Below are 27062 nucleotides of genomic sequence, written 5' to 3'. Positions count from 1 at the left end.
CCAAAGCAGCAATTACACACAGTGTGACACGGAGTACCACTGCTTTTACGCACCAAATATATGTCCTTACCTCTGTGACATGACCATTATTATCATCCTTAAGCCATTCTAGCTTGCATGCTCTGTTTAACTTTGTGTGCAATGGTAATGGGATCTGTGAGTGTGTGCCCAATAGGCTGAGTTATGAGTGTGAATGGAGTGAGTGGTATTTGACCATGTGCATTGTGCTTTATGAGATGAGCAGGCTTTAATGACTCTGTCACAAGTAAATGGGTCCTGATTTGTAGCGCAGCTGTCGCCCCCACGCCATGATCAACTCGGCCTTCTGGAAAAACAAGCGCTTTTTTTTTTTCTTTAATATGCCGGACCGTGAACAGTGCGTGTCGATTGGGATCCGGGGAAAAAAATAGTCTCATCACTTTCTGCTATTGATACAGAAAATAATTGCAATTTGAAGTCCAATCAGAGAGAAATCGCAGCTGTTCAGATGCAGGTGCCAGTCAGACCTTACATTATTCATCCAATCAGTGCACCTATTCCTCAGAGATGCCACTTTTCCATTATTTTTCATTGCGAGTGTGGCTTGGGTCCCATTTGCGTGGATAGGTTCACCATGCAGATGGAGTTGTGTTATTCATTAATTGACTGTTCAGATGCAGCAGGGAGTTCAAAGATAGACCCTTTGTGCAATAATAATTTTGAATTTTGAAAGAAATAAAAACAGGAAAAAAAGGAATGTTTTTGAGGGCTTGTTATCCTATGTTGTTGCATTGGGTGTAGTAATGGGAAATGTGGTCCTTCAATTATATATCCACATAGTTTTTTTTCTATCACATACTTTATTTTGATTACAAACTATAATATAGAACAGAATATCCATCCATTATCTGCACCGCTTATCCTCAGTAGGGTCGCGGGGGTGCTGGAGGACATCCCAGCTATCTTCGGGCAGTGGGCAGGGGACATCCAGAACTGGTTGCCAGCCAGTCGCAGGGCACACAGAGACAGACAAGTCACTCGCTCTTTCACACCTAGGGACAATTTGCTCCGGCCAATTAACCTAACCTGCATGTTTTTGGAATGTGGTAGGAAACCGGAGTGCCCGGAGGAAACCCACGCAAGTACGGGGAGAACATGCAAACTCCACACAGGAGGTTCGATCTCATGACCTCAGAACTGTGCCGCACACATGCTAACCACTGCCCTGCCGTTCTGCCCATAGAAGAGAATATGATCAAACATAATTCTCATCAATAACTTTTGTTAAACGTTGGGTGCTTTGTTTGTGGTGACTGAAATAAGTTGAAAATAGACTATTTTCAAAGAGCCTTTATAAAGATGTTTCCACGGCGCCCATCTGGTTTTATCCTTCTTTTAGCACTGCTGTTCAGGGATGCGCCTCACATTGGTAAGCAGAAAAGGGGGGTTGGAGAGGGGTTTCGTGCTTGTCCTTTCGTCAGTGTAGCCTGAAAATGGTAATAGTAAGAAAAATACAGTCCAAACACCAACCCAAACCCTCAATAGAAGAAAAAAAGTAGAATAATTTATTAGTATTTGAGGAGTGAGTTGACAGAGGCTGCGATCATGACTTTAGGCCAGGAGATGGCGGCAGAGAGTAGCAAAATTTCAAATTATGGACAGCACTATTAACTCAATGAATGCCAGTCGAATGTTTGCAATGCCAATGTTTCTCTCAAATGGGAAGTGTGGGTGCCAGCCAATTTTTACCGAAAATGGAGTTCTGTTGCTATTTGGGCATAGGAGGACATATCAAAAGAAAGCTTGAACCCACATCTTTCTTTGTTTTTTTCATATATTTGTGATACCTCCAATATCTAGACAATGTGTTCCATAAACACAAAGGTACTTTGCTCGTGAAATAACATTTTGTTGCAAGGACACTGAACTTAGGAATGGACTTTGAAAGAACTTTTCAGAGCCTGATGTTTCTTGTGACATTATTACACAATTTCGGTCACGCAGGGGCTGCCCACATACTCTCAATCGCTGGATAGAGGAAGCAAAGAAGCACAAAGAAGTGGGGGCTCATCAATGTGTGGACAAAGATCTGATCAACACCATTTCTGCCATCCAGTGGTAAATTATCATATTAAATTAATTCCAGGAGGCTTGTTATCTACTGATTAGCAGTTCCAAAGCCTTTAGAAGTTTTTTTTTAACAAAACAAAAAACACATTTTTACATTTACATTGGCTCTCAAGGAACATATTTATATTTTATGGCACTGAATGAGTTAAAAGTCCAGAAACAACTCAGGCGTAATGTATTAGTATTAGTGACCCTACACAATCACCCATGTAGTACAATCTGATTCAAATCTTCATTCTCACAAGACTAGTGTAAACCATACTAAACTGATTCAATTTATTTTCTACCCATGACAGGGTCCACTGGATACAGAAAAGTTTCATATGATTGTTCTGTGTGCGATGTATGTTGTTCTGTTTGACAGTCAATCCATCTGACCATCAATTCCTGACTCAATCCATGACTAAATGTATTTGTTGGAATCGATCCTTTCCGGTGTACTTATGTGCTGGACCCTATACCAGCCTCGCACGCATGTTTTTAAGAAGTGGGTAGTAACCAAAAATGCACAGGCACAATATTACTTGACCTAAATCTCAAACCAAATTTCAATGAAACGCTGAATACATGCCCCACTCTGTCGCCCGTGAGAAGTGTTGTAAACCAAAACTGAGGTCTCAGTCAAAATTGTGTGTTCATGCACTATAAGAATCAGCTGCTTACCTTTTTCAGATAATATTGAATCGTCCATGGCCTGGTCACAGAGTGAAAAAGTTTCAATGCTGATTGGTGACCCGCTTACTTCAAACATCCCCAAGTGCCTGAAGAGAAAACGAAAATACAATTTTCTTGACAAATTGAGGATTGGTATACAATGACCCAGTTATTTACTCCCGTTTTGAAGGATGACCAAAACTGTTGAACATATTCCGTAGACTGTAGAATGATGTTGCACAATCTTAAAACATAAACTTACCTTAATGATTAAAGACTTCAGATTAGCACGCACATTAAAGTAAATCCCGACATCTGGTTTAAGGGTTCTCTACAACATCTCCTCATTGCATTTTCGAAGCACAATACAGCCACCAGATGAAACAGGCAACATATCAAAGAGGTTCGTCTTTCTTTACAGAAAAAAACCCTATCAAAAGAATTCATAATGCTAGCCATTCAACTGAAATGGAAAGTAAAAAGAATATAGCCAAGGGCCAGTGTGATTTGCTGAAGTATGCTGAGTGCCATGGAAAAGCATCAACCAAATAATATCACGCAAACACATTAAAAGTTCTGTTTACTGAGTAATCTATATAAGTATTAAATAGGAGTTTATTTTTAGATGGAATGCTCGTCATTAGAGAAGAAAAACAAACCTTTTACATTCTACGGGAACTCTTACAGCAACAAAAAGGAAGAAAGTTCAAAGTCAACGCAGTGTTTCAGCAAAACTTCTGCCCCAAGCTCTTTCAGTTGCACAGAGTTCATCATTGTTCCTTCTATGGTAATCTGAACCATCTCATCTTTTCTGTAAAGTGACTACTTCACATCTTACCACAGCAGCAAAAAAGTCATAAGATCTGCTGAAGGCAAACTTCACATTATTTTTCCCACTTTAAAAAACACTGGTACAGCAAAAATGAAGGATTCAGTCCATTAAAGAATGTTGGGCAATAAAATATATACATAAAATTAAAAGTGATCAGACAACAAATTGTCATACGCTCACCTGTATTCTGCTGGTTGCTGGTTAGTGGGATATGTGAAGGCAGTTCTGTAGTGATTTTCCTAGGCAAACACACATCAGAGAGCACCTGCAATTCAAATACAAGACTGATACGTGAAAAACACAGACAAAAACGTCAATTTGCCTGTATTTGAATAGGACAAGTCGTTAAAGTTGGATAGGAAAAAAATGAAATCTTGATTACAATAAACTGGAAACGGCGTTATTTTTGTTTCTTATCGATTGGTTGGTGATTCTGATTCGATTATCTTTCTTTATAATCAGGTTAGGCCAGTGTTTTTCAACCAGTGTCGGGAGAACTTGTCTAGTGTGACGCAGAAAACTGTCCAATTTTATCTTGGCAAATAAAAAAGACGCCATTGTTTTTTTTTCCCAGTGATCAACAAAGTAACTAACTCTCATCCATATCAGTAAGTGAGAACACATTCAATGGTAATGGTCAAGCCAAGTCATTTTTATTTGTATAGCCCATAATCACAAAGAGTCTCAAAGGGTTTCACAGGTTATTACACAGACTATTTAGACTATTATTACACCATCCCGTGATCTGGAACCAACATGAGGGCAAGGAAAAACTCAAAAACCTCAACATGAGGAAAATGAAGAAACCTTGAGAAGGGACCGCACATGTGGTATCCCCCTTCCAGGATTACCAGACAGCAAAGGAGATTGCAATCACAAATAATACAGAGATATTGTCCACGAAAAGTATAGGTTATTCATATGCTATAGAGTAGAAGTGAGTTTTAAGCTTAGATTTAAACATTTCCACTGAGGTTGCAGATCGGATCTCAGGGGTGCCCGGATGGAGAACGCTCTCGAACCAGCGGAACACTTCTTGGCTCTTGGGATTTATATACCGCTTTTCAACTCACTTGAGACCTCCCAAAACACTTTACAACATGCTTCATACTTACAAATTCACAAACACACACACACACACACGCACACACACTGATAGCGGCGTCAACCATGTAAGGCTCCCAATGCTTATTAGGGGTTTGGGGGTTCAGTGTCTTGCCCAAGGGTACTTCAACATTTAACTCAGAGGAGCCGGGACTTAAACCTTTATATATCTTCTTACATACTAATTATCTGCTCAGGCGGTACTAGAGAATGAAGCTGTTTAAGATTGCTCCGCAAAAAATAAAGTAAAACATTTTGTTAAATTATTATTTTCTTATTTTACGTTTTTATAAAAAAAAATGAAAACTATTTTTGCTCTTTCTATGTATTTCTGATTCTTCTGGAGAGAAAAAAAAATAAAAAATAATATTATAGTAAAACTTGAAAAAAAGGTTGACGATGTAATAAAATTCCACATTACAGCAACATTACTAACAAAAATGATTCCGCTTTATTATTACCTGAGGCACAGTGACCACAAACTATAAGAAAACCTTTAAAATGTCACTTTAGGCTTTAAAAATAAAATGAGAATTGAATCATTTTTAAACATTTCAACCGCCAGTGCGCCTCAATATTTTTGAATGCGAAAAGTGTGAATGGCTCGGAAAAGGTTGGAAAACTCTGGGTTAGGCTACTGAAAGCATGTAAACGGCCAATGGCGTATTTACAGTAAACTAAATGTAGAAATACTGGAAAAAGAAAGTCTGCCCTCATGTGGACGAAAAAAAGAACGCAGTCTATGCCTGGGGAAAAACGAGAAGTGTTTTTGTTTTTTTTTAACAATTGTTTGAAATGCAGAACAAACAGTTTGATTCATAATTGTGATTTATTTTACCCAGCAAAAGTGGGTATTGATCCCTCACGTTAAGGAGGTTTTTATTCCTCTGTCTCAGACCTAAAACGGAAGTATATTCTTTGTAGCTCAGAATCGACCCCAATTCATTTGACTTCATAAGAAACTGAAAGTCCTTTAGCCAATAACTTTCGCCAAAAGTTTGTAGTGTTTGCTATCCCTACCTGATTGTAAAGGGCCTCGTATTCTTAATACAGCGGGCAGTTAAACGTTCTGACTGCACTGCAAAGTAGTGAACCCACAACAAAGTTTTTATAACGTTTTTCTGTTTTCTACTTGTTTATAACGCCATCTCTGGACCCTCCCTGGCCGTCTCTCATTGGCTGCCTGTGATGCACCTGTTAGCCACGCCCACTAACTGCCACCCTGGGTTCAAGTCTTTGAGCCAAGATGGCGACTCCCAGTGCCTATTATCTTCCTTATCGCTGTGCTTGTCACTGAAAAGATTTCCCCCCTTCAAAAAAAGCAGAAGGACAACCGAGTCGTCGTCTGACGAAAGTGGTTTTATCATGGATGCGTGGTGCGGGGAGCCGGCGTCAATGGTGGCCTAAGAAGGCTGTGGGATGGCCACCGAGAACAGGGTCAATTTTTGGAGGAGAAATGCGAAGGTTCCAGGGAGGTAAGATTTTTGCAACGCTCTCTTTTTCTTCAAATAATTAAAGCACTTTGGGGAATACTGTCCTTTTATATGTGTTTAATTTCTATATTAGCCTGGAATGTAACGATTACCGGTTATTGAGGAATGTTAAAGTACTTCCAGCCTTTTGGCAGTGTAGTTGAATTCATTGTCTGAGTGTTCGTATTCTCAATGTCGTCGCATTGCCTCTTTATATAAACTAACTAAAGTAACTAGTGTCATCTGGTAATGTAACTGAGTCATTTTTATCATCATTAACCAAGTGCCCTCCATATGCTTCTGCAGGACAGGGCTGACTGCTAACATTGGCTAACTAGTTAAGCTAACGAGGGTTAGCTACCCAATACTGTCAACAACACTGTTGTTAATTTCCAAAGTAAAGAGTACCATTGCTTCCTTTCTTAATTTTCTCGTTTTTTCAGACTATGCTGCGTATAAATACATACCTGTCAACCTCAATCAATTGCTCCCCCCATTTATGATTAAATCACACTTCTATTCTAAAACATATGAATAACCTGTATTTTATGTTGACAATATCTGTGTATCTGTGTATAATTTGCCCTCATGTAGGTTTTACATCAGGTGATGGTGTAATAATAGTCTGTGGTATGCAATAATCTGTGGTCTGTGCAGCTCTTTGAGACTCTTTGTGATTAAGGGCGTCAATAAAATAACCATGACTTGACTTAATTCCAATTCCCCTTATTAAGTGATAATATATCAGAGTCACCTTTATTATCGTAGTGTTGCTACAACGAAATTAGAGTTGCACTTCAATTGGCAAAACGTGTAAGCTTAAAACACACTTCTACTCCATAGCATATGAATAACCTATATTTTATATTGATAATATGTGTATTATTGGCCCTCATGTAGGTTTTAGATGAGGGGATGGTGTCATAATAGTCTGTAGTTTGCAATAGTCTTTGATTTGTGCACCCCTTTGAGACTCTTTGTGATTAAGGGCTATACAAATAAACATGACTTGACTTGACTTAATATAAACTGTAATAAATAGATGAGTATTCGTCTCTACGTCATAGGTTGTCTTTAAAAAGATGAAAGTAGAATGTCTTCCATTATCTGTTAACAACGGTCATCTGAGTTCAAAGAGCCTTTATAGTTTTTTTCCCACCGTGCCTATCTGCCATTATCTTACCTTAAGCACCTTAGGATGGATAGATAGATATATACCTGTAGATAGATAGATGGGAAGAAAAGGGGTTAGGGGAAAAGGTCGTGTAGAGAGATTTCATAATTGTTCCTGGATTTATTAGAATTTAGAAAATCAACATTTAGAAATATAGGTAATGTACTTTGGATCATTATTCAACTCAATAATTTTTTTGTTTTATTTACCATTCGGTTCACTGTTCAAGGTTTTATTAACCTCCTGGTTCATCGGGAGTACCACTTCCTATAGTGTAGCATGGGGAAGTAGAACCTAGTGACACCCATCCCTCTCCAGGCATTTTTTGTAGGGGTTTGCTGCCCCTAAAAAGATGGTATGATTTCCATGGATACCAGTAGCAGGCAAAGCCTCCTGAGCTGACTCCGATTCAGCACCTTCATTATCTAGTTGCATTTGTTATTTGTGTCAATTGTCCTACTCTTCAGAAATGAGCCTGAGTTCCTGAATCCCTTGGAAAATACTCTTGAATATATATATATATATATATATATATATATATATATATATATATATATAGCCAGTTGTGTTGAAAAATGTGTTGGTTGGTTGGTGGGTTGGATCCCTTAACCACTAGGGTCGTAGGGCAACCATTTCCTGTGGTGTGTCTTGGGCAAGTACTCGTTTTTTTCTCGACTTATTTTGGAATTGTATTTACTGCTATTGCACTACTTTTCATTGGCGCTAATAAATACACAATGTCCCATTAAGTGAGTTTTAAGACTGGAAACCCAAAGATGTAGTGACAGCGAGCAGGTACACATGTGCCTGGATCTTTGTTTCTACTCAGGAGAATTTTCACCCACTGAAGCCTCAAGTTAAGCTTTTCTTATGCTGGAGTGATGAGGTTATGGATTACATTTGAATTGAGCCTGAAGGAGCCACAGCGGCTCTTTAATTTTTTTTTTTTAAATAAGTTATTACATTTGTAGTATAAAGTAAACACAATCATACTTGTATATGGAATCGCCCGGTTCCCTTTTTTCAAGGACCATACTTTTGTGGTTGCTTGATTCTATTTTGGCACCACTCCTAAAACAACAACATGGTAATAACATTACACTACGGTAAATGATAACTTTATTTACTATTTAAGAAATCCAAATCAAACTAGTAGCCCTTGCACTGATCGTAACAAAGAACTATTTTTCAGCTTCAAAAAGATTTTGAACTCTGGCCTAGTGTTTGACAACTTAATAAATAAAAACAACAGATCAGGTACTGCCCTTTGAGAAACTGTTTATGAACAAAAAATAGATCTTTGAATCTCTAAAGTGAGACGTGTCTGCAGTACGCATGTGGTCCTTTCCAGTGTGCAACCTGTTTATGGAGCACAGCATCCTCCTCTTGACCCATGCCTGCGACGCACGTAAGTAACAAGTGCAAGTGAATTGCATGCTGTCCATTTAAATTAATTTTGTCTGGGCCTGGGTCTCAGCATGATTCTGAGGCCAACTATTTCCCATTTTTGTGTTTTTGAGTGTATCATTTCATCACCGCCACCTGTAAATGCAAAGAAAGTTCTTATTTTTATAATTGTCATTGATTAGCTGTAGTAATAGTACGAGGCCTGTTATTACTTTTTGCTGTTTGTTCATTACAGGTATACCAAAGACACAAAGATGAAATTAAACAATATCAAGTCTAAAAAGACATCAAGTTTTCACGAGTTTGCTCGGAGCACAAATGATGCCTGGGACATTGACGATGACGAGGAGGATGACGATTTCCTGAGTGGCCCTGATCTGAGTTGTTCGTTACCTTCGAAACTGCAGTCTGCTTTCACTCAGAATCAGGTACCCTTTCGATGGCATGTCAGGCCTCTTTTGTTTGTCTCACTGGCACAACTTGCACTGAAATAAAGTGACTCAGATCAATTGAATTTCCATGCTTAGAGGAAACATTTCCAAAATGATATACTAAAATATGAACTGCTTTTTTTGTGCATTCCAAAGCACGATGCAGGTGAGCTCATACAAAGCGAGATTTCAAACAGAGCAGATGAGCGCACTGACCACAAGCTGGTGAATGGAATAGTGGTCAAATCGAACAGTGACATCCACCTTGGTACATCTTCCGGTAGATACTCTTAAATACTTCTCTGAAAACTTTCAAAATATGTCAACGAAAAGTGCGTTACGTAGGTCTCTATAATATGCAACCCAAAAAATACAGAGAAGGACAAGTTAAATTTCTTTTGAAAGATTACAATGGTTATTACAATTTTAATTTAGTGTAATTAAAACTCTGGGAATGTATAAAGTCGCTTTCCTTTTTTTCTGACAATTCGGTTAGAGTGACTACTATGTGTAATGTGTTTACCTTGAGTAGCACATTTAACTTGTGAATTCTCACTGGTTTAATTTGGTTAGATATTACCCGTTTAGAATTCACTTTGGTATTTATTCGGTATGCGATATTGCACTGCTTGTGTTGCACTTAAAATGTAATTGTTATTTCAAATGCAAACATTCTTCTTGGACATTTGCTTTCCACAGTTCGTTCCACACTGCAGAAGCAGCAGTCTCTCCCAGTTCGACCTGTTATACCATTGGTGGCTCGTATTTCAGACCAAAACGCATCAGGAGCCCCTCCCATGACAGTGCGAGAAAAGAGTCGGCTGGACAAATTCAAGCAACTACTGGCCAGCGCCAACACTGACCTTGGTAGGGCAGTTCCAGCTCCGGTCATTGTGGTTGTTGGGAGTAACTCCTATTGTGGCAATTGTTAAAATTCTGTTCCAGATGAGCTGCGAAAGCACAGCTGGTCAGGGATACCGAGAGAAGTCCGGCCGATCACATGGAGGCTTCTCTCTGTAAGAGGCAATACTAGATGTTGAATATAAAAAATATATACAGTATCTCATTTTCTCCTTCCCTTTCTTCGCTCTTCCAAAGGGTTACCTGCCAGCCAATAAGGAGCGCAGGGAGCTTGTGCTCCAAAGGAAAAGAGAGGAATATTTTGGCTTCATCCTGCAATATTATCACTCCAGAACAGATGAGCACTACAAAGACACATACAGACAGGTACTGGTGACTGCCCCATTGTGAAGATGCTACTGTCCCACAATAAAGTCTTGTCTTGATGAAACTACAATCTCACTGCAGGTGTTCTTAAATTGCTATCATAATGCTGATTTTTGTGGGGGGATTTTTGGCCAAAATCTGTTTTTTGTTTTTGTTTTTCTGGTTTGGGGGTGAGGAGGGGAGAGTTTGTAACAATTGGTGAATGGTAAACGGTCTGCATTTATATAGCTCATTTCAAGTCACTGAAGGTTTAGCATCACCCAAAGTTGTAACGCTTCATAAGCTACAGAAAGAGTGTCTCTTTAACAATTCTTATTAAACAATAAAGTGTGAGTCTGAATATGAAGTAAATGCAAACAAAATTCAGCACTATCTGGAAAAAGCCACTCGTAATCAGGGCGTAACCAACACGGAATAACAGTCTTTGTCTTTCCCTTGCTCACTTGACCCCACTCTCTCTCTACAGTTCAATCACGTTCAAATAAATACATTTGTAAAATCTATTTAGAAAGACATACAAATTGACAACCAAAATGTGTTTCACATGGCTTATGTTTTATGTTTTGATGCGAGAGATATAAAAACAAAAGTAAAAAACTTCATCTTGGGTGCTTGTTGTGTACTGGGAAAACAATTTAGGCTGTCTTGCACTGTTTCTGGCCTAGCGGTGTGGTGAAGTTCAGTGACATCATGAAACAAGACTTACAGTTGAATACACGCCAACATTACCTCGTGCAAATGGCTTGAAGTGAAAAAGGCAATGCTATTACATATTTTAGAGAGCATGTGGAAACTCCCATATATTCCCCCTAATTGAGCTGGAATTGCCTTACCTGACTAGTCACTATATATCGTTGTCAGCATCATCTTTGGCCCCCGTTTTCTGTTTTGTCCGCCGTTGTCGTTTCTGAAGCCATTTTGCCTAACTGTACAATTTTGAGTTTTGTTATCTTTTCATGATGTCTTGCCTTAAAAAGTGCAACTTATGTGATTATGTCTTCAAGAGACATGGGTTAAATGTCTAAGTATCAATAAGACTGATCACCATTATCAACAAACGGTTATATAAGATTTTGCATAGTGCAGTTCTTTATATTAAGGTTTTGAAAGCACTAATCTGTGGTTTCAGCAAACATACGTTTTTCTGGTGCATCCTTTAGGTAAAATAATCATCTATTGTTTTCTCTTTGGTAGATTCACATTGACATTCCACGGACCAACCCTCTGATTCCATTGTTCCAGCAGCCTGTAGTGCAAGAGGTAAATACATTTTGAAATTGAAAAACAGCGCTGTTTAACTGCTACCATGCATTTCCAAGTTTTGCAGTTATTGCCATTCTTCATTAACTACTTGTTCAAATATGATGATGTTTATCACATTCACGACACCTTCTAAGAAATTCCACCCAAATGTTCGGCGGATCCATTTTTATTCATCCTCCAGAACATATAATTGATCAAATGTAACTTCTAACACATTATCGTCTTTCTTGCCATCAGGTTTTTGAGCGTATCCTCTTCATCTGGGCAATTCGACACCCAGCCAGTGGTTACGTCCAGGGAATCAATGATCTAGTCACGCCTTTTTTTGTGGTCTTCCTGTCTGAGTTTGTTTGTAAGTTTTTGTTTTGTAAAATTGCTTAGTTCATGTCGAACAGCCATAGAAAGTAACTTGTGTGACATGTGTATGCAGTTCAATAAGGGAAGCACATTCTCGTGGCGCAATCAGTTTCAAGTTTTATTTATTTTACATGATTATTGATTGGTATGGCAGTAATTTAGCATAGACCCATAGTTAAAAATAAATGAAGTAACTCAATTTTAATGTTATTGTGTTTTGTGTCAACACTCCAGTACATAAATTATAACAAAATATATGGGACAGGTTTGCATGATCAATTGCCAAGTAAATTTTTTAACAACAATGTTTTACATATATATTTGTATAAAATCTGAGCCATAATGCGATACAAAGATTTTCAAAGCCCTGTATATCTTAATGACATGCACAACAGCATTAATTGGCAAGTCCCACAAAATGGGTGCTTACTTATGCATGTTTTGTTAAGCTTTTACTTGATGAGGGTCTGTGGGCTTTCTCTCAAAACCTTCACAGCTACTGCTTTCGTGTGGTATTGTTTTATAAATTGAAGCAGATCCATCTCCCGCACTCCTTAATTAAACTGATACAAAGTTCTCAAAATCCGAGCAATTTAGCGCCAGTACAGTATGTCACAAAAGTGCATACAGTCCTCACATTTCTGCAGATATTTCGTCCTGTTTAATAGAAAAACACTGAAGTAACACTGCTTTAACATAATGAAAAGAAGTCTGTAAAGCTTCTATAGCAGTGTTAATTTATTTCTCCCCCCAGAAAGATTCAAAATATAGCCTTAAATAGCTAAACCCCTGGAAACCAAAGTGACTACACCCAGAAGCCATCACACCCTTAAATGTCCAAACAAAACACTTGTTATAATTTTCTCTCCAAAATACCATGTGACATGTTACTCTTCCTAGGTCTCAGGTCAAAATAGGTAGCAGGAGTGTTCAATTTGTAGTACAGCTCTCACAATCGGTCTCACTGGTCACTCAAACTTCCAAAATGACACACCATGGCAAGGAACTCTCTTGGGACCTTAATAAAATTATTTTAGCACTACAAAAGGCTGGCCAAGGCTACAAGAAGATTGCCGACACCATGAAGTTGAGCTGCAGTACAGTAGCCAAGATCCTCCAGCGTTTTTAAAAAATCGGGACACACTCACAATAGGGGTCATGGTGGATGTCTAAAGAAACTGAGTCAACGTGCACAGCTATCTAATATAGGCGCAGGAGGGCTGTCGGCATTGTTGCAGAGCTTGAAGAGGTTTGGGTCAGCCTGTTAGTACTCAGACCGCACACTTCATCAAATTGTTCTGGGTGGCTGTTGCCCCAGAAAAAAAGACTCTCCTGAAAGCTGTCCACAAGAAAGCCTGCCAAAGGCTTGATGCGTACATGTCAACAAAGGCCATGGCTTACTGGAAAAAATATATTTCGGTCAGATGAGACAAATATTAATTTGTTTTGGCACTCGGATGGTGTTAAGCATTTGTGGCGGCTACCAGGTGAGGAGTACAAGGTCAAGCTGCTAGTGGTGGGAATGTCATGGTTTGGGCCTGCATGAGTGCAACTGGAATTAGAGAATTTCATTTCAATGAATGATACATGAATTCAAGCATGTACTATAAAATCCTGGGGCAGAGAATGATCCCCTCCCTCCGGAACTTGGGTCGCAAGGCAGAGTTCCAGTATGACAATGACCTCAAACACACCTCTTAGATGACCAGGAGTTTTTAAAAGAGCTAAAGGTAAAGGTGATGGACTGGCCAAGCACATCTTTGGACCTTAACCCAATAGAACGTATTTGGAGCATCATCAAGTGGAAGGTGGAGAAGCACAAGTTCTCAAATACCCCTGAGCTCCGTCATGTTGTCATGGAGGAGTGCAAAAGCATTCCAGTGGCAACCTGTGAGGCTCTCATGAATTCCATGTCTAGGAGCATAAAGGCGGTTCTCCAAAATCATGGTGGCTATACAAAATATTGACACTTCAAGAACTTACATTTTAGAGTGTAGTCACTTTTCTCACTGGGGGTTTAGCTACTAACGACTATATTTTGAAAAATACATTTACACTGCTATAGCTATAGCTTTACACAGACCATCTTTTATTGTGTCAAAGTGCTGTTTCTTTGGTGTTGTTGAAATTAACATAAGAATGAAATCTCTCCACAAATGTGAGGGGTTTTGTGTCTAAAAATACCTTGCTTTACGGTAACTTTGTCAAAGTAAAATGTCAATCAGTAGCTTTTCTAGATTTTCTTTTAAATTTCACATGTCCATGGAAAAATAAGAAATCAAGTCTGTTATAGACAAATAATGTCCGCTTCAAATGAAATATGTATTTGGCATATTTTTTTAAGATTTTTATTTTCTTATTAATATTGACTGTCCCGCATTCTACGAATAACCCTTAATAACCCTGTGCATTTGTTCCACCAGTGGAGGACATGGAAAACTTTGAGGTGGCTGCTCTATCTCTGGAGGTTCAGAGAAACATTGAGGCTGACAGTTTCTGGTGTATGAGCAAACTCCTGGATGGAATACAGGTCTGAACAATATGAACATGCTTTTGTACCTACTGTTTTTATTTAAATTTGCATTGATGGTCAAATATGCTCCCCTTGTAGGACAATTATACATTTGCTCAGCCAGGAATCCAGAACAAAGTCAAAGCATTAGAAGAACTTGTTAGTCGGATTGATGGTAAGTTTGTTCTTTAACAGACACGATTTTTTCTGGCTATGCTTACAGTAACAAATGAACAGCCCCGTACATGTGGCTTCTATGAATAATCCAATCGGTAGGGGAGAAATTTAGTGTCCACATTTAACAATTTTGAAACAATCAATGAAGTATCTTGCTTGTTTCTTCCTCGTTCCAAAAAAGTATTCAGTTTCTGTGTCCCTTGTGTCGACAAGTTGTGCTCATTAGTGATGCACCAAAAAGGAACATTTTTGGGGCGAAACCACAAATGTGAAACACTTGCACAAAAATATGAAATAAAACCCGCAAGTAAATTACATAATAGAAATTGAAAAAAATTTTTAGCATTTTGTCCTGTTTTGCTAACAATGGTCAAATATAAAATGATAAATAACTGACTAGCATATGGCTAGATGCTGATTTTAAGTTTTTATTTTATTAAATTCTCGGAAACAGGAAAAAAGTTTTTTAAACGATTGAAGAAATTAGCATGCAAACACAATGATGTTTGGAAAATGAAATGAGGTGTATAGGCTTTAGAGTCCTACCCAAACGCCCAAAAAATGAGTTTACTTGAGGGTGTCAAATCATTTCAACTACTTGCACATGCAATCACAAAGGCTCGACAGAGGCTGCAATGATTATTTCAGCCAGAAGATGGCGTCAGCAAGTAGGATAGTTTGAGGTTACGGACTCCACCTTTAAACAATAGTAGGCAGGTGCATACATTTGGGCACTCTTGTTTTAATGATTTTAATTCTTTGTAGCACTAATTATTGGAAGACAAAATTCATTTAGTAAGCTCATTCACTGTTAACATACATACACCGGTGAAGACGGAAAAGGGGTATTTATGAGGGTTTTATTTTTAATTGATTATTATAAGTGAAGCTTGATTGACATTGTCAGTATTTTATTCTTATTGGCTCTTTACTGACTCCTGCTGCAGTAGTGCATTATTGCAGCTGTATTAAATATTGTATTGTTTCAGTAAAGCCCTGAAGAATCAATATCAATTTTTAATATATTTTTTTTCCTCTCTCAACAAATAAAAACATCAATGTATGCAATTTATTTCACAAACCACTGCTTATAGATTTTTGATTAAGAAAACAATTGTCTCGAATGTAGTGAGACTTGATCCATAGATTAATGACCTACTTGACTGACTCAATCTTACTGTCTAAAATATAGCTCTCTTAAAAGAATACTACTCAGTTTCTCAAGAAAAAATAAATCTCAGTCTCACTTTCTGTGTTCGGCCTCGCCCAAAACGAGGCTTCATATGTCATTGGTTAGGTGGCACATCACTGACACTCACACTTTGAAACGAGGATTCACTTTTACTCGACACAAATTTTCAAGCTACTGTTTGTTTTGCCAGTCTCGGAACATTACCCAAAGGATTATTGTTATTTTAGTTGTATTTGCAGGGTTTGTATGGGTGATTGAAAGCCTTGAAAATGCTTGAACTTTAATGTGTTTTCAAGGAATGAAAAGTGCTTGAATTTTTGGTGAGATGTTTTTAAATGCTTGAAATACTTGCCATGTTTCTCATCAGGTTTTCTTGAAAATTACACTGCTCCTGCTCTCTTGTGGCTTAACTTTGTCATTGCATTTTTTTCTTCCCTCACAATTAACGGTGTTTGGCATTAGTTTGTATGGCATTGTCCAATGAAGCGTCATCGCCCCCTGCGGGTCGGGCCCAAAAGAACAGGTGCATGCTACCCCTAAACAGGGCACGATGAAATGTGTATTTGTGCAAAGATTACATATCAATTATGTGTATTTATCATGGGCCATGCAAAGAACCAAAGTAGCGTTTTCCAATTGTAAATTGTAAGGGAACAACTTCCTGCACCTGAAAATGTAAGCTACTTATTATTGTTATTTTATCCAACACCTCTACGGGGAGAGATTTGTCTCAAAAAAAGAAAAAAAAAATATTGTTTCGATCCACAAATATATTCACAATTTACTCAAGATCTAAAAATCATGTTTTGATAAATGCACACGAAAGATTAAAAATTGTATATATAAATCGCAGATATTTTTGTGGATCTGCAAAATACATGGTTAACACCAGATTTCTTCTTTTAATGGTACTAGAAAATTTGCTTTTAAATTTCATTAAAAGTGCTTGAATTTGGCCATGATAAAGGTGTACAAACCCTGTAATCTGCATAGAAGATGAGAAAAGAATGTAAACCTTACAACAACGCTCATCGACTAAGAAAGTTGAATATTTTTTGAACACTGTATTTAGCTGTTGATTGGACAATTTTGCATGTGGGTAAGTACATTAGTCCTTTGAGACATGTTTGTGATTAAGGGCTATATAAATAAATGTGACTTGACTTGACTTGATAGCTGGGATATGTTTATTAATAAGCATGCATTGAACAGAACGTTTTGTGTGTGTCTGCCTTTTAGAGGACATTCACAATCATTTCAAAAAGTATGACGTGGAATATCTTCAGTTTGCTTTCCGATGGATGAACAATCTGTTGATGAGGGAGCTGCCATTGCGCTGCACAATCCGCCTCTGGGACACTTACCAGGTGACACATATACGTAGTTTGAATATATTGTTTTCAGTCTTGATATTGCAACTGTCATCTCTCTTTTAAATGTTTTTTAGATGAAGTGTTTGAGGAGTATGTTAGGAGTGACAAGATTGGATAGATTGAGAAATTAAATTGTGAGAGACAGAACTGGGTGGAACTGAGCAAGCGTGTGGATAAGATAGTACTCGGTTGGTTTGGACACATGGAAAGGATGGATGAGGAGCGAATGTTGAAGAGGATCTACAGAGCAGAAGTAAATAGAAGGAGACCAAGAGAAAGGCCGTGATTGACGTGGACGGATGGTGTTATGAGTGCACTGCAGGAAATAGGTCTAAATCTAGTGGAAGCTAGAGCTCTTGTTGGTGATGGAAATGAGTGGAGAGGTGTTGTAAAAGGATAGTGGGATGTTTAGACGCGTTCTAAGGACTGGGCAGGGCAACTGTATGATGCGGCAGGGGTAAACCAGTGAAAGCTGTCGAGCCCTGCTTTGAACAGAAGAGTGTGTTGTGTCACCCTGACCCGAGTGACATGGCCGCTTTCTTGTGTCCCGTTTCATCTGGAGGGACGAAAGCATGACCAACTTGGGTGCCGAGGTGATTAACTTGTTTGGGTGTTTGGGCATTTGGGTTGGCCATAGTCAAATCTTTTGTTTTTCGCTACTTTTTTCTTTTCTTTGTTTTTGTGATGTGTTTGTCTCGCTGTCGGTCACCCCTCTCGAGAGATATGACTAGGGTAGATAGATGGATAGAATTTCTTTTGAACAGGCATTAAATGATAGAATAAAGAATTACCAACAGTTCTAACTGAACTCACAAATGTAGTGAAATGTTAAACGATCTGAATCAGCAATTACTTATGACATGACATTAGTGTATATGGCCTTCATTCAACAGCAAGCCCCAGTCCTATCCACCACACGCTCCCCTCCACCTCAATCAACAGTTGTTCTGCAATTATTTGTACACATAGATTTTGATTTTATACGTTATAAAACATGAAAAAATACCTGACATGGATTGATCAACAGTGTAAGTTTGTGTAAAATTTAGTGAATTGTGATGTAGGGAATTCTATTTCCTGCTCAAGGCTTTTTTTTTTTTTTTAATTCTTTGTCTAAGCGAAAATAGTTCATCTTGGGCTGCCATCGTGTACTGTTGTGATGGTTTCATTTAACTATTCTTCCTGTGATGATTTTCTCCCAAATGTTGGAAATGCTTTGATTTTCTTTCTTTTTCACTCAGGCAGAGGCGGAAGGTTTCTCCCATTTTCACTTATATGTCTGTGCCGCTTTCCTCACTGAGTGGCGCAAAGAAATTCTCTCCATGGTTGACTTTCAGGTAATTAAGCTTTATCAGTTGGAGAACAGTAATCCCTCATTTATCGCAGCGGTTCCACACCAAAAAGAACCAGCGATAGGCAAAATGTTTAAAGTATTTAAGGGTAACTCTTTAAAATCATGAGCATATTTTGCATGGATGAATAATTTTATATAGATTTTTTTGTGGTACCTAGCAACAATCAAGTATTGAGCATAAGATGTGCTATAGAAAATCACCCCATGAATTACTTGTAATAGTTTGACCTCCAGAGGTTCTCAATTTTTCAATGCTTTATTACAAATTTGGTGTTTTTTCATGAATCAAACAACTTATATCTGGGCGCCATTCCCTAATGATTTGATTTTGTTTGACTATGCTGAGTGTGTATAACTATTTATATGACAATGTTCGAAAATAAGTCTTTTAGAAGGAAACTAACCTACTAAATACTGGTCTCTCATTAGGAAAACATAAGAACGGTGTGTAACAAGTGTTTCCGTAGTGCTGCGGTTTGCACATTTGTCTAACATGCAAAAGCTCCCTGGTTCGAGACCAAGTGGAAACATTTGTTGGTCCGGAGATGGCTGGGCGCCACCTGGCTGCCCAGATAATTGTGCACCGACATCCCATGTGGTTAAGGGATTCATTCCAACCAACCCACCAATTGTAACATAGCATCTTCAGCTCTTTTGTATTATTGGCTGTTTTATTTTCATTTGGTGGAGTGATGTTTGTTGCAACGTGCATGAGAGGAAAATGACCAAATAGCAACAAAAACAGGGCAATTATCTTTTGAGTATCCAATAACATTCGTATTCTTGTTGTAACCATTTAAAACTTGATGATGGCACCTAAACCACCTGCATAAGAATGAAATGTATGTCCGCACTGCAATCAATGTTCCTTTGCTCTTCAGGGCCTACTCATACTGTTGCAGAACCTACCCACAATCCACTGGGGTAACGAAGAAGTTGGCCTTCTCCTTGCCGAAGCTTACAGACTGAAGTACATGTTTGCGGATGCCCCGAGCCACTACAAGAGATAGGAAGGCTTCCTCCAGAACTTGAGCATTTATCTGTAGCCTTCTGAATTGGCCCACAAAAATGTGAACACAAAATCTGATGGGGATTCCATTGGACTTGATGGTGACTATAGAGCCATGTTGACATTCCCCTTCGCAATTTTACACTGGACTGTTACAGTTTAGAATCACACACGTCATTCCACTCCATTCAAGCAGCTTTTCATTGGCTTTTTGTTTGTTGAATGTATTCAGAGAACATTTTCTGATATAAAAATATTCTGGAATGTCTTTAATATCCTTTTAATCAAAGATGGTGTATGATGATATTTTTACAGATTATTTAAGTTATTGTTTACCAAATATTAACCTGTAGCAAGTAACTGATTATTTCAAACTTTATCACATTGAAATTTAGGAACACTGAAGAAAGAGTTCAAAATTATGATTGCACCTGTTTAACTCCAAACTGTACCTTAAAATAATATAATCTTCACTTGGAAGTGAGGGTGTGTATAAATGGCTGAATGCCCAAAATGATCTGCAAAGCACAATCTGCTTATCTAAGAGGTCCTTTCAATCCCAACATGATTGTATTCCGAAAATTATATATACCTTGTGTTAATACATTTACAGGTGTACACAGTTGAAGAGTAGCCAACTCGTAGTTTCCTTTAGCTGTTCGATTTCAGCTTGGTGGAATCGTCATCAAGCATATGTGTTTCGTTTGCATGGCCTCTTACAATCAGGCTAAAAAGGCATTATCATATCCCTCAAGAGGGGTTACCGACAGCAAGACAAACATATACAATAACAAAGAAAATTTAAAAAGGGGGAAAAATAGCAAAAAAAAACACACACAGACATTTTTTGAACCATGGCCAACCCAATGTCCAAACACCCAAACAAGTTAGGCACTTCGGCACCGAAGTTGGTCATGCTTTCGTCCCTCCACAGGACACAAGAAAGCGGCCAGGTCACTCGGGTCAGGGTAACACAACACACTCTTTTGTTCAACAGCAGGGACCGACAGCTTTCACTGGTTTACCCCTGCCGCATCATACGGGTGTCCAGCGCATCCCTTAGAACATGTCCAAACATCCCACTATCCTTTCACAGGCATTATACTTTGAACAAAATAACACTATTGGGTTGAAATGTTTTTTTCAGGGTGAAATTTGAGTGTCAGACCATAGAGAAATACTTGAATGTGTGAAATCTCCATTGTTTTGATCCCTCAGTAAATGTTTGCTTGGCATCTGTTTGAATGCCCTTCTTGCGCATCATCAACAAACCACTGGATTGTATTAGGGAGATGTATTTGTTTTATTGGATTATATAACTAGAGCCCCCTGCATAATGACTTGAATCACTGCCGCTGGAAGGTGATCATATGAATTGTTCTTTCAAGGGGGAAACAGCAAATCAAAGCTGTTCTGCGATTTTCCATAGTTTTTCTTTTTTTTTTTTATTCAATTTTTTTAAACAAATGAGACACCTTTGTGGTTTGCCATTCTTAGGGTTTTTGCAGCCCACAATTTTCCTTCTTTTCCACCAAAATTAAGCATTCAAATGATCAACTTAGAAGAGCTGTGACCTATTTCTTTGTACAGACATGTAAATTAACACTGAAGGCTTTCGGGTAAATATCAGTAATTCTTAGACCAGTAGCCTATTGACGAATACTTGTATTTAAACTTTAATTTAGTTCAAAGTGAAGTCCTATTGTACTTGAGTCTGTTTTTTTTCACTGCAGTTCTGTCTTCTTAAAAATAGGCGAAATACATATGTAACGTACTGTACTGTGATGTACCAGGTGACTCAGAAATGTTCACATTTTCAAAACGTTTCTGCAGAACTGTTAAAGGTATATAGTAGGAATATATATGTGTCTTCAGTCATTCGGCTGGTCCATTGTAATTGGCCTTATTTTAGATAATCAGGAGCTTTAGGACTGAAAAAGAACTGGTAAGATGGTCCGATATATTTACAACAGGCAATTTTAACTAAATAATCTGTCATTTGGATTATAGGATTTATTAAATGTAGAATTTATCATGTTTTCGACTGTTAAGCAAGTAATAATTTCCATTTTTTTTCCCAAACTTAATGCCTGTTTTTTTTGGCAGCTATTGAATAAAAGGTTTTAACAAATATTCCAGAAACATGTGGCTTTCCAAAATCAGTTCAGAGCAAAGTTACAAATTAAGTGTTTTTAATGCCATTGTATTTTGGTACATTCCATAATCATGAGTATTTTTGTTAGTGTTGCCTATATCTACACACACACCTATGATTGTATTTTATCCAGGTGCATTTCTTTTCTCCATGGCTATCAAAGTTATGCATATTCCAGGTTTATATTTCCGATTTTTTTAGCTGTTGTCAAAGCTTAAATGTCCATGGATATTCTTATTATTGTTATTATTACTATTCTTGCTTTGTTTCTGTTCAATCAATGCCAATGTTTGTTTGGTGGTTAAAATTTGCTGTTGAATTATCAGAAAAATTACTTATGCCTTAAATCATTTAATGATTACAGCATTTGCTGTAGTGTTACCATTGTTTATATTAAACGACTAATCATAATTTCGGCCGAGCAGATGGTCTGTGTGGTCCTTTTGTATAAATAGGAGAAGCGATGTCAACACAGAAAAGTAAAATATTCCGAACAGCATGTTGGAAAGTCCGATTGGATAGAAGTAGTTGCAGTGTACGTCCATAATGTAACACCCGCTAGATTTTTTTATCACGTTTGCAGAGGTGTCGCATGGCCTAAGACGTGCTTTGTTATTGTTTCAGTCAAGGTCTGTTCTATTGGATTATTCAAACTGCAATTCTGCGTGCTAAGGCAATAATGTGGCTTGTGCGCTACCTTGCTTAATTTAGCTACACGTGTTCGTAGGAGCAAAGTCTTGTGACTGTTTTCCTAACTCGTACAGATTGACATTTGCATCCACATTATTTGCATTGTCTTCATTGTGAGACGCATGTTTAAGAAATTGTCAAGTTTGACAAACAGTAACCCTACGACACCCTTGGAGTTTCAAATCAATTTTGATCAATTCAAATGAGTTTGTAGTTGAACGATTCTTTTGCTTGATATCGAGTTTCTAATCCAACGTCTGCCATATGTGCAGGGTTGGGTAGGGTTACTTTAACTGGATTACTTTCAATTAGTTTTGGATTACGCCAATACCAAATATGCTAATAAAAGACAAAATAAACTATATATGAATAAAATTTTGTGCGGGCTTGGGGAGTAACGGAATATATGGAACGGCAAAAATGATGTTGGCAAGCTGTTTGGATTTATTTTCATTTTGTTTCTGTCGCATGTCTACGGACAGACTGAAGAGATCTTTTCTTCCTCATGCCATGAGGCTCTTTAACTCCACCCGGCAGAGTAAAGGCCCACATTAAACCACACCACCTACATTGGATATTACCGAATCTTACTGCAATATGTATTCTGTGTAGCACTATTTAGTTACTCTATATAACACGCTACAGTGGGCATTTGCACGTCACACTGGGTATTTGTATATTGTATTCTTTTGGCTTTATTATTGTATTGTTCTCAGCTCAGGGATGCTGCTGGAAATGTGAATTTCCCTTCGGGGATGAAAAAAGTATCTATCTATCTATCATTTTATGTTAGTTTTGCCGGAGATCAAAGAGATCAAAGCCAGGAGAGAAAGCTTACCACGTGTTGTGAGTCATAATTTTATTCATATTTAGTTTTTTTTTGTCTTTTATTAGCATATTTGGTATTGAAGTAATCCAAAAGTAATTGAAAGTAATCCAGTTAAAGTAACCCTACCCAACCCTGCCTATGTGAATGACTATTTTCTCTGCAGGTGTGCGCTTGGAGTCATAGGAGTGCAGAAACAAAACAGTGCTGACTTGTTGGAGCACACAAGGACGTTTTGCGTATTCTGCACAGCAAGACAAAAACGCCATACAAAGACCACCGCTAGAGGATTTTATCATGTTTACGAACCACTAATCCCGTCTAGAAAGCAGATCATTAGTGATTCTGGCTGCAAGGTCTTAAGTCACGCCTCTGAAATGTGCTTACATAGGAAAGGGAAGCACAATGTCAAATTGTTTATGAGAACGTCAAGGAGTGAGTTACAACCGACAAGGGTAGGTTTAAGAATACATATCCATGTAAGATAAGTGGTAGGCTCTTCCGCCATCATCTATCCCTGAACGCACACTCAGTGTTCTCGTTTGCCCGCGTCCCTGCGTCCTAGACGCATCTTTTTTGCTGGGGATGCATAGTGTCGAATCAACGTGCGTCCCCAGGACGCAACTTTTTTGACACAAAATTGTCATTATTACCCGATTACTTTTTTTTAACAAAGATTTACCGCACTCCAAACTTTTCGTCAGGCAGATCCGCCACTGTTGTTTAGGTCTCGCGGTTCAAGTTTTCGTCTGCACGCCGATCTCGGCCAACGAGATCTTGTTGCTTGTCATTTTCGGGGTGCTTGTCGTCGAGTTAAGGTGAAAATCAACACAAAATTGGTAATTTCTTCAGTGTCAGTAATAAGCCGAGACATAATGCAGAAAGTGATAACAGCAATAATTCCGGCACGAAAAAACGGTGGAGAAATTCTTCAGAAGATCGCGAAGGAAAGGGAAACACGTGCGTTGAAGCGAACGATTCGAGGAAAGAAAATAAAAGAATACTCTTAGAAAGAAAAGGACTTTTCTGCCAAAATGGACTAAATTATATTCCTGGTTACGCTATGAGGAGGATGATAATGGAGGCTACATATTCTGTGATGCGTGTACCCAGCGTGACAAAAAAACTGGACTTCATAAATCATTTCGCAATACGAACTTTCAGAAAAGCACATTGGATCGGCACAACGACAATGAAAACCACAAATTAGCTATGGAAATTCTGTTGCTGCAGGAAAAGAGAGGCAAGTATGAACAGATACGACATCAAAAAGAAGACTTGGCCATGCTTTCACTGCTAAAGATAGTTAAGTGGATGGCAGTATTTTCAGTATTTTGTATAATGTACAATATTGTGAACTGAAAAATCTGAAGCGATAACTGCTTTGTATTACCAACTAATTGTGATGATTAAAACTGAATGAAAATATAGATTTATATTACATGTTTGTCGCCGGTTTACAATTTCAACCTCGATAACACTAAATTTTGGGGACCCATAGATCTCTGTTGGGACCCATATACTTTTGAGCATGCGAGTCCCCGGGACTCATCACTTTTCAGAGGTAAAATGAACACTGCACACTACTCTGCGACTTCATGTTTCAGCCCAATCAAAAAATGTCAGATGACAGGAAATGACACTCAAAGTACCAAGTTACTCCAGCACACACCAAATAAAGCAGCCTTGCACAGGGGAAGACCAGGCTGGCTGGTCCGGCGAAGATGCAAGATGAGGAAGCCAACGAAGTGGACGGAGAATTCCCTTGCCCCTCATGCACTGAGATTTTCTGTCTTCAGTCACAGCTGAAGCAACATGTGGAACTCCATGACGCATACAAGTTAAGGCGGGAGTGCAGCGTTTTCAGGAGAACACATTTGAGCGAGCGATGTCTAAAAGGAAGCGCCTCTACGACTGTGTGCCCTGTCAGGAGGGCTTCTCGGCACTTGACTCCTTCCTCGATCATTGTCGGGAGCACTTGAAATTCCTGGATAATGAGGAAGACTCGGCCATGGGGGCTTCCCAATATAGGACCACAGACACCTTAGGGCAGGGGTGTCAAACTCATTTTAACTCGGGGGCCACACGATAGAACAAACATTCTGTCGGGGACCGGACTAGTAGATTAAAGAGAAATAAAAAGAGAGATAAAGAATTAAGAGAATGAGGGAGGGAAAAGGAGAGAGGGCGGGACAAAGAAAGAGAGAGAAAGGCTTGGTATTGGAGTAATCCAAAAGTCAGAGAGGGGGAAAGAAAGGGAGAGGAAGAAAGAAATCCAAAGAGAAATAGAAAGACAGAGGGAGTGAAAAGAGAAAAGAAAGCGCAAAGGGTAGGAAGAGAGAAAGACAAAAAGGAAATTAGAGCAAAATAAGTTAAAAAGACACAGAGAGAGAAAGAGACAAAGGGCAACAAAGGAAGAGAAAAAGAGAGACATGGACAGTGAAAGAGACAGAGAGTGGGAGAAAATGGGTGGAAAAGAGAGAGAGAGAGAAATAAATACAATTACAGTGTCTTTGTTCGAGGCACCTGGCTTTAAAACATCAAGTTGACATATTTCAACCTGCAGCTTGTTTTTCTCTTACGCTTCACTGGTTGTTGTCTCGCAGGCCGGATTCAATCCCTAAGCAGGCCTGATCTGGCCCGCAGGCGGCGAGTTTGACACCTGTGCCTTAGGGACTTGACAACCTGCTAGCGAGTCTGAATTTTTTTTTTAAGGTGCTTTCAGAAATCCCCAGTTTATCATATTCAGTTTTCATGGATGTCTTTGATTTTTCACTGATTTTATTTTTTGAGGTGGAAAGATGTTATACATGTTTAATGCATTAAAGCAATCCTGGGGAAAAAGGATCAATTTCATCATCCATCCATCCATTTTCTGAACCACTTATCCTCAGTAGGGTCGCGGGGGCGCTGTAGCCCATCTTCGGGCAGTGGGCAGGGGACACACCGAACTGGTTGCCAGCCAGTCGCAGGACACACAGAGACAGACAACTCACTGGCTCATTCACACCTAGGGACAATTTGGACCGGCCAATTAACCTGACATACATGCCCGGAGGAAACCGGGAAGAACATGCAAACTCCACACGAGGAGGTTGCGGTAGCTGGACTTGAACCCTGAACCTCTGCACTGTGGGGCTGCGCGGTAACCACCCATCCGCCGTGCCGCTCAATTTTCATCATCTCTCATCTTTCATCATCAGCTGCACCGCTTATCCTCAGTAGGGTCGCGGGTGCGCTCTTTTCCTCTAGTGATTGGTCAATAAGCATTTTTTCCATGGATCTTTTGTTGCTTACATTTGCTGAGTATACAAAAGATTTAGAATTTTTTTTTTTTTTAGATTTCTAATTATTTCATTTCATGTTTTTCAGGGATGAGTTTCACAATTAACTTTTAAAAAACATCTCTAGTTTATGCTTGTATTTCATAGTTATTTTGTTGTTGCAATGAAAAGTCGATATTTTAAATAGGCATTTTGTTGTGTCGTGCAGGTATTCCAGTTGCTTGACTTTTAAGTTAAAAAGGTTCAAAGTTAAGATGAGTTACAAGTTCACTTATGGGTGAAAAATATACATGCAATTATAAATTAGTACAACAATAGTTTTTTTTAAATATATATTAATTCATTATGTGCATACTATTTACACTGTCCCCTAAAACCTTTTTTTTTAAATTTCTTCTTTTTCCTGTTCTTTTCTTTTCTTTTTCCCTTTTCGATCCTTATTTTTTTCCAAGCCTTTCAC

General features: G+C 38.5%; 2 protein-coding genes and 1 long non-coding RNA gene across 5 annotated transcripts; 2 read left to right on the top strand and 1 right to left on the bottom strand.

Moving 5' to 3' along the window:
• Window positions 1–1309: 1309 nt before the first annotated feature.
• On the bottom strand, window positions 1310–3856 carry LOC148368666 (uncharacterized). The gene is made up of 3 exons (XR_015849951.1): window positions 3776–3856; window positions 2773–2870; window positions 1310–1466 (listed from the first exon to the last, which is right to left on the bottom strand). It is a non-coding gene; the product is annotated as an uncharacterized LOC148368666 (long non-coding RNA).
• A 2030-nt stretch (window positions 3857–5886) lies between these two features.
• On the top strand, window positions 5887–19915 carry tbc1d22b (TBC1 domain family, member 22B). Of its 3 annotated transcripts, none has more exons than XM_088330665.1 (14): window positions 5887–6174; window positions 8697–8753; window positions 8988–9180; window positions 9340–9463; window positions 9883–10050; window positions 10129–10199; window positions 10282–10410; window positions 11605–11670; window positions 11911–12025; window positions 14454–14560; window positions 14642–14717; window positions 17151–17278; window positions 18530–18621; window positions 19520–19915. In XM_088330665.1, exons 1-14 carry the CDS (start codon window positions 6119–6121, stop codon window positions 19605–19607), a joined length of 1470 nt encoding a protein of 489 aa, XP_088186791.1. In that variant the 5' UTR covers window positions 5887–6118; the 3' UTR covers window positions 19608–19915. The 3 variants fall into 3 exon arrangements, with proteins under 3 accessions (XP_088186791.1, XP_088186790.1, XP_088186792.1); XM_088330664.1 differs by having other exon boundaries at window positions 5888–6174; window positions 18526–18621; XM_088330666.1 differs by lacking the exon at window positions 8697–8753 and having other exon boundaries at window positions 5890–6174; window positions 18526–18621.
• Window positions 19916–19937: 22 nt separating this feature from the next.
• On the top strand, window positions 19938–26883 carry LOC148368664 (uncharacterized). The gene is given in 7 exon segments (XM_088329716.1): window positions 19938–19942; window positions 23485–23765; window positions 23768–23852; window positions 24881–24993; window positions 24996–25178; window positions 25181–25367; window positions 26811–26883. Coding segments are annotated over 7 exon segments (927 nt in total).
• Window positions 26884–27062: the final 179 nt, after the last annotated feature.

The sequence above is a fragment of the Urocampus carinirostris genome, chromosome 3, assembly GCF_059441175.1.
Source record: "Urocampus carinirostris isolate Australia breed hairy pipefish chromosome 3, RoL_Ucar_1.0, whole genome shotgun sequence".
Taxonomy (NCBI): Eukaryota; Metazoa; Chordata; class Actinopteri; order Syngnathiformes; family Syngnathidae; genus Urocampus; species Urocampus carinirostris.
Note: the sequence above shows the minus strand (reverse complement) of the source record. Positions and strands in the feature narration are given on the sequence as shown.

Bases quoted from the DNA above. Each gene is read 5' to 3' on its own strand.
- tbc1d22b (XM_088330664.1), top strand. From the start codon at position 6,119: ATGGCCACCGAGAACAGGGTCAATTTTTGGAGGAGAAATGCGAAGGTT. The intron at 9,464-9,882 runs GTAGATACTCTT...TGCTTTCCACAG, and splicing joins CCACCTTGGTACATCTTCCG to TTCGTTCCACACTGCAGAAG. The intron at 17,279-18,525 runs GTGACACATATA...TTTTTCACTCAG, and splicing joins GCCTCTGGGACACTTACCAG to GCAGAGGCGGAAGGTTTCTC.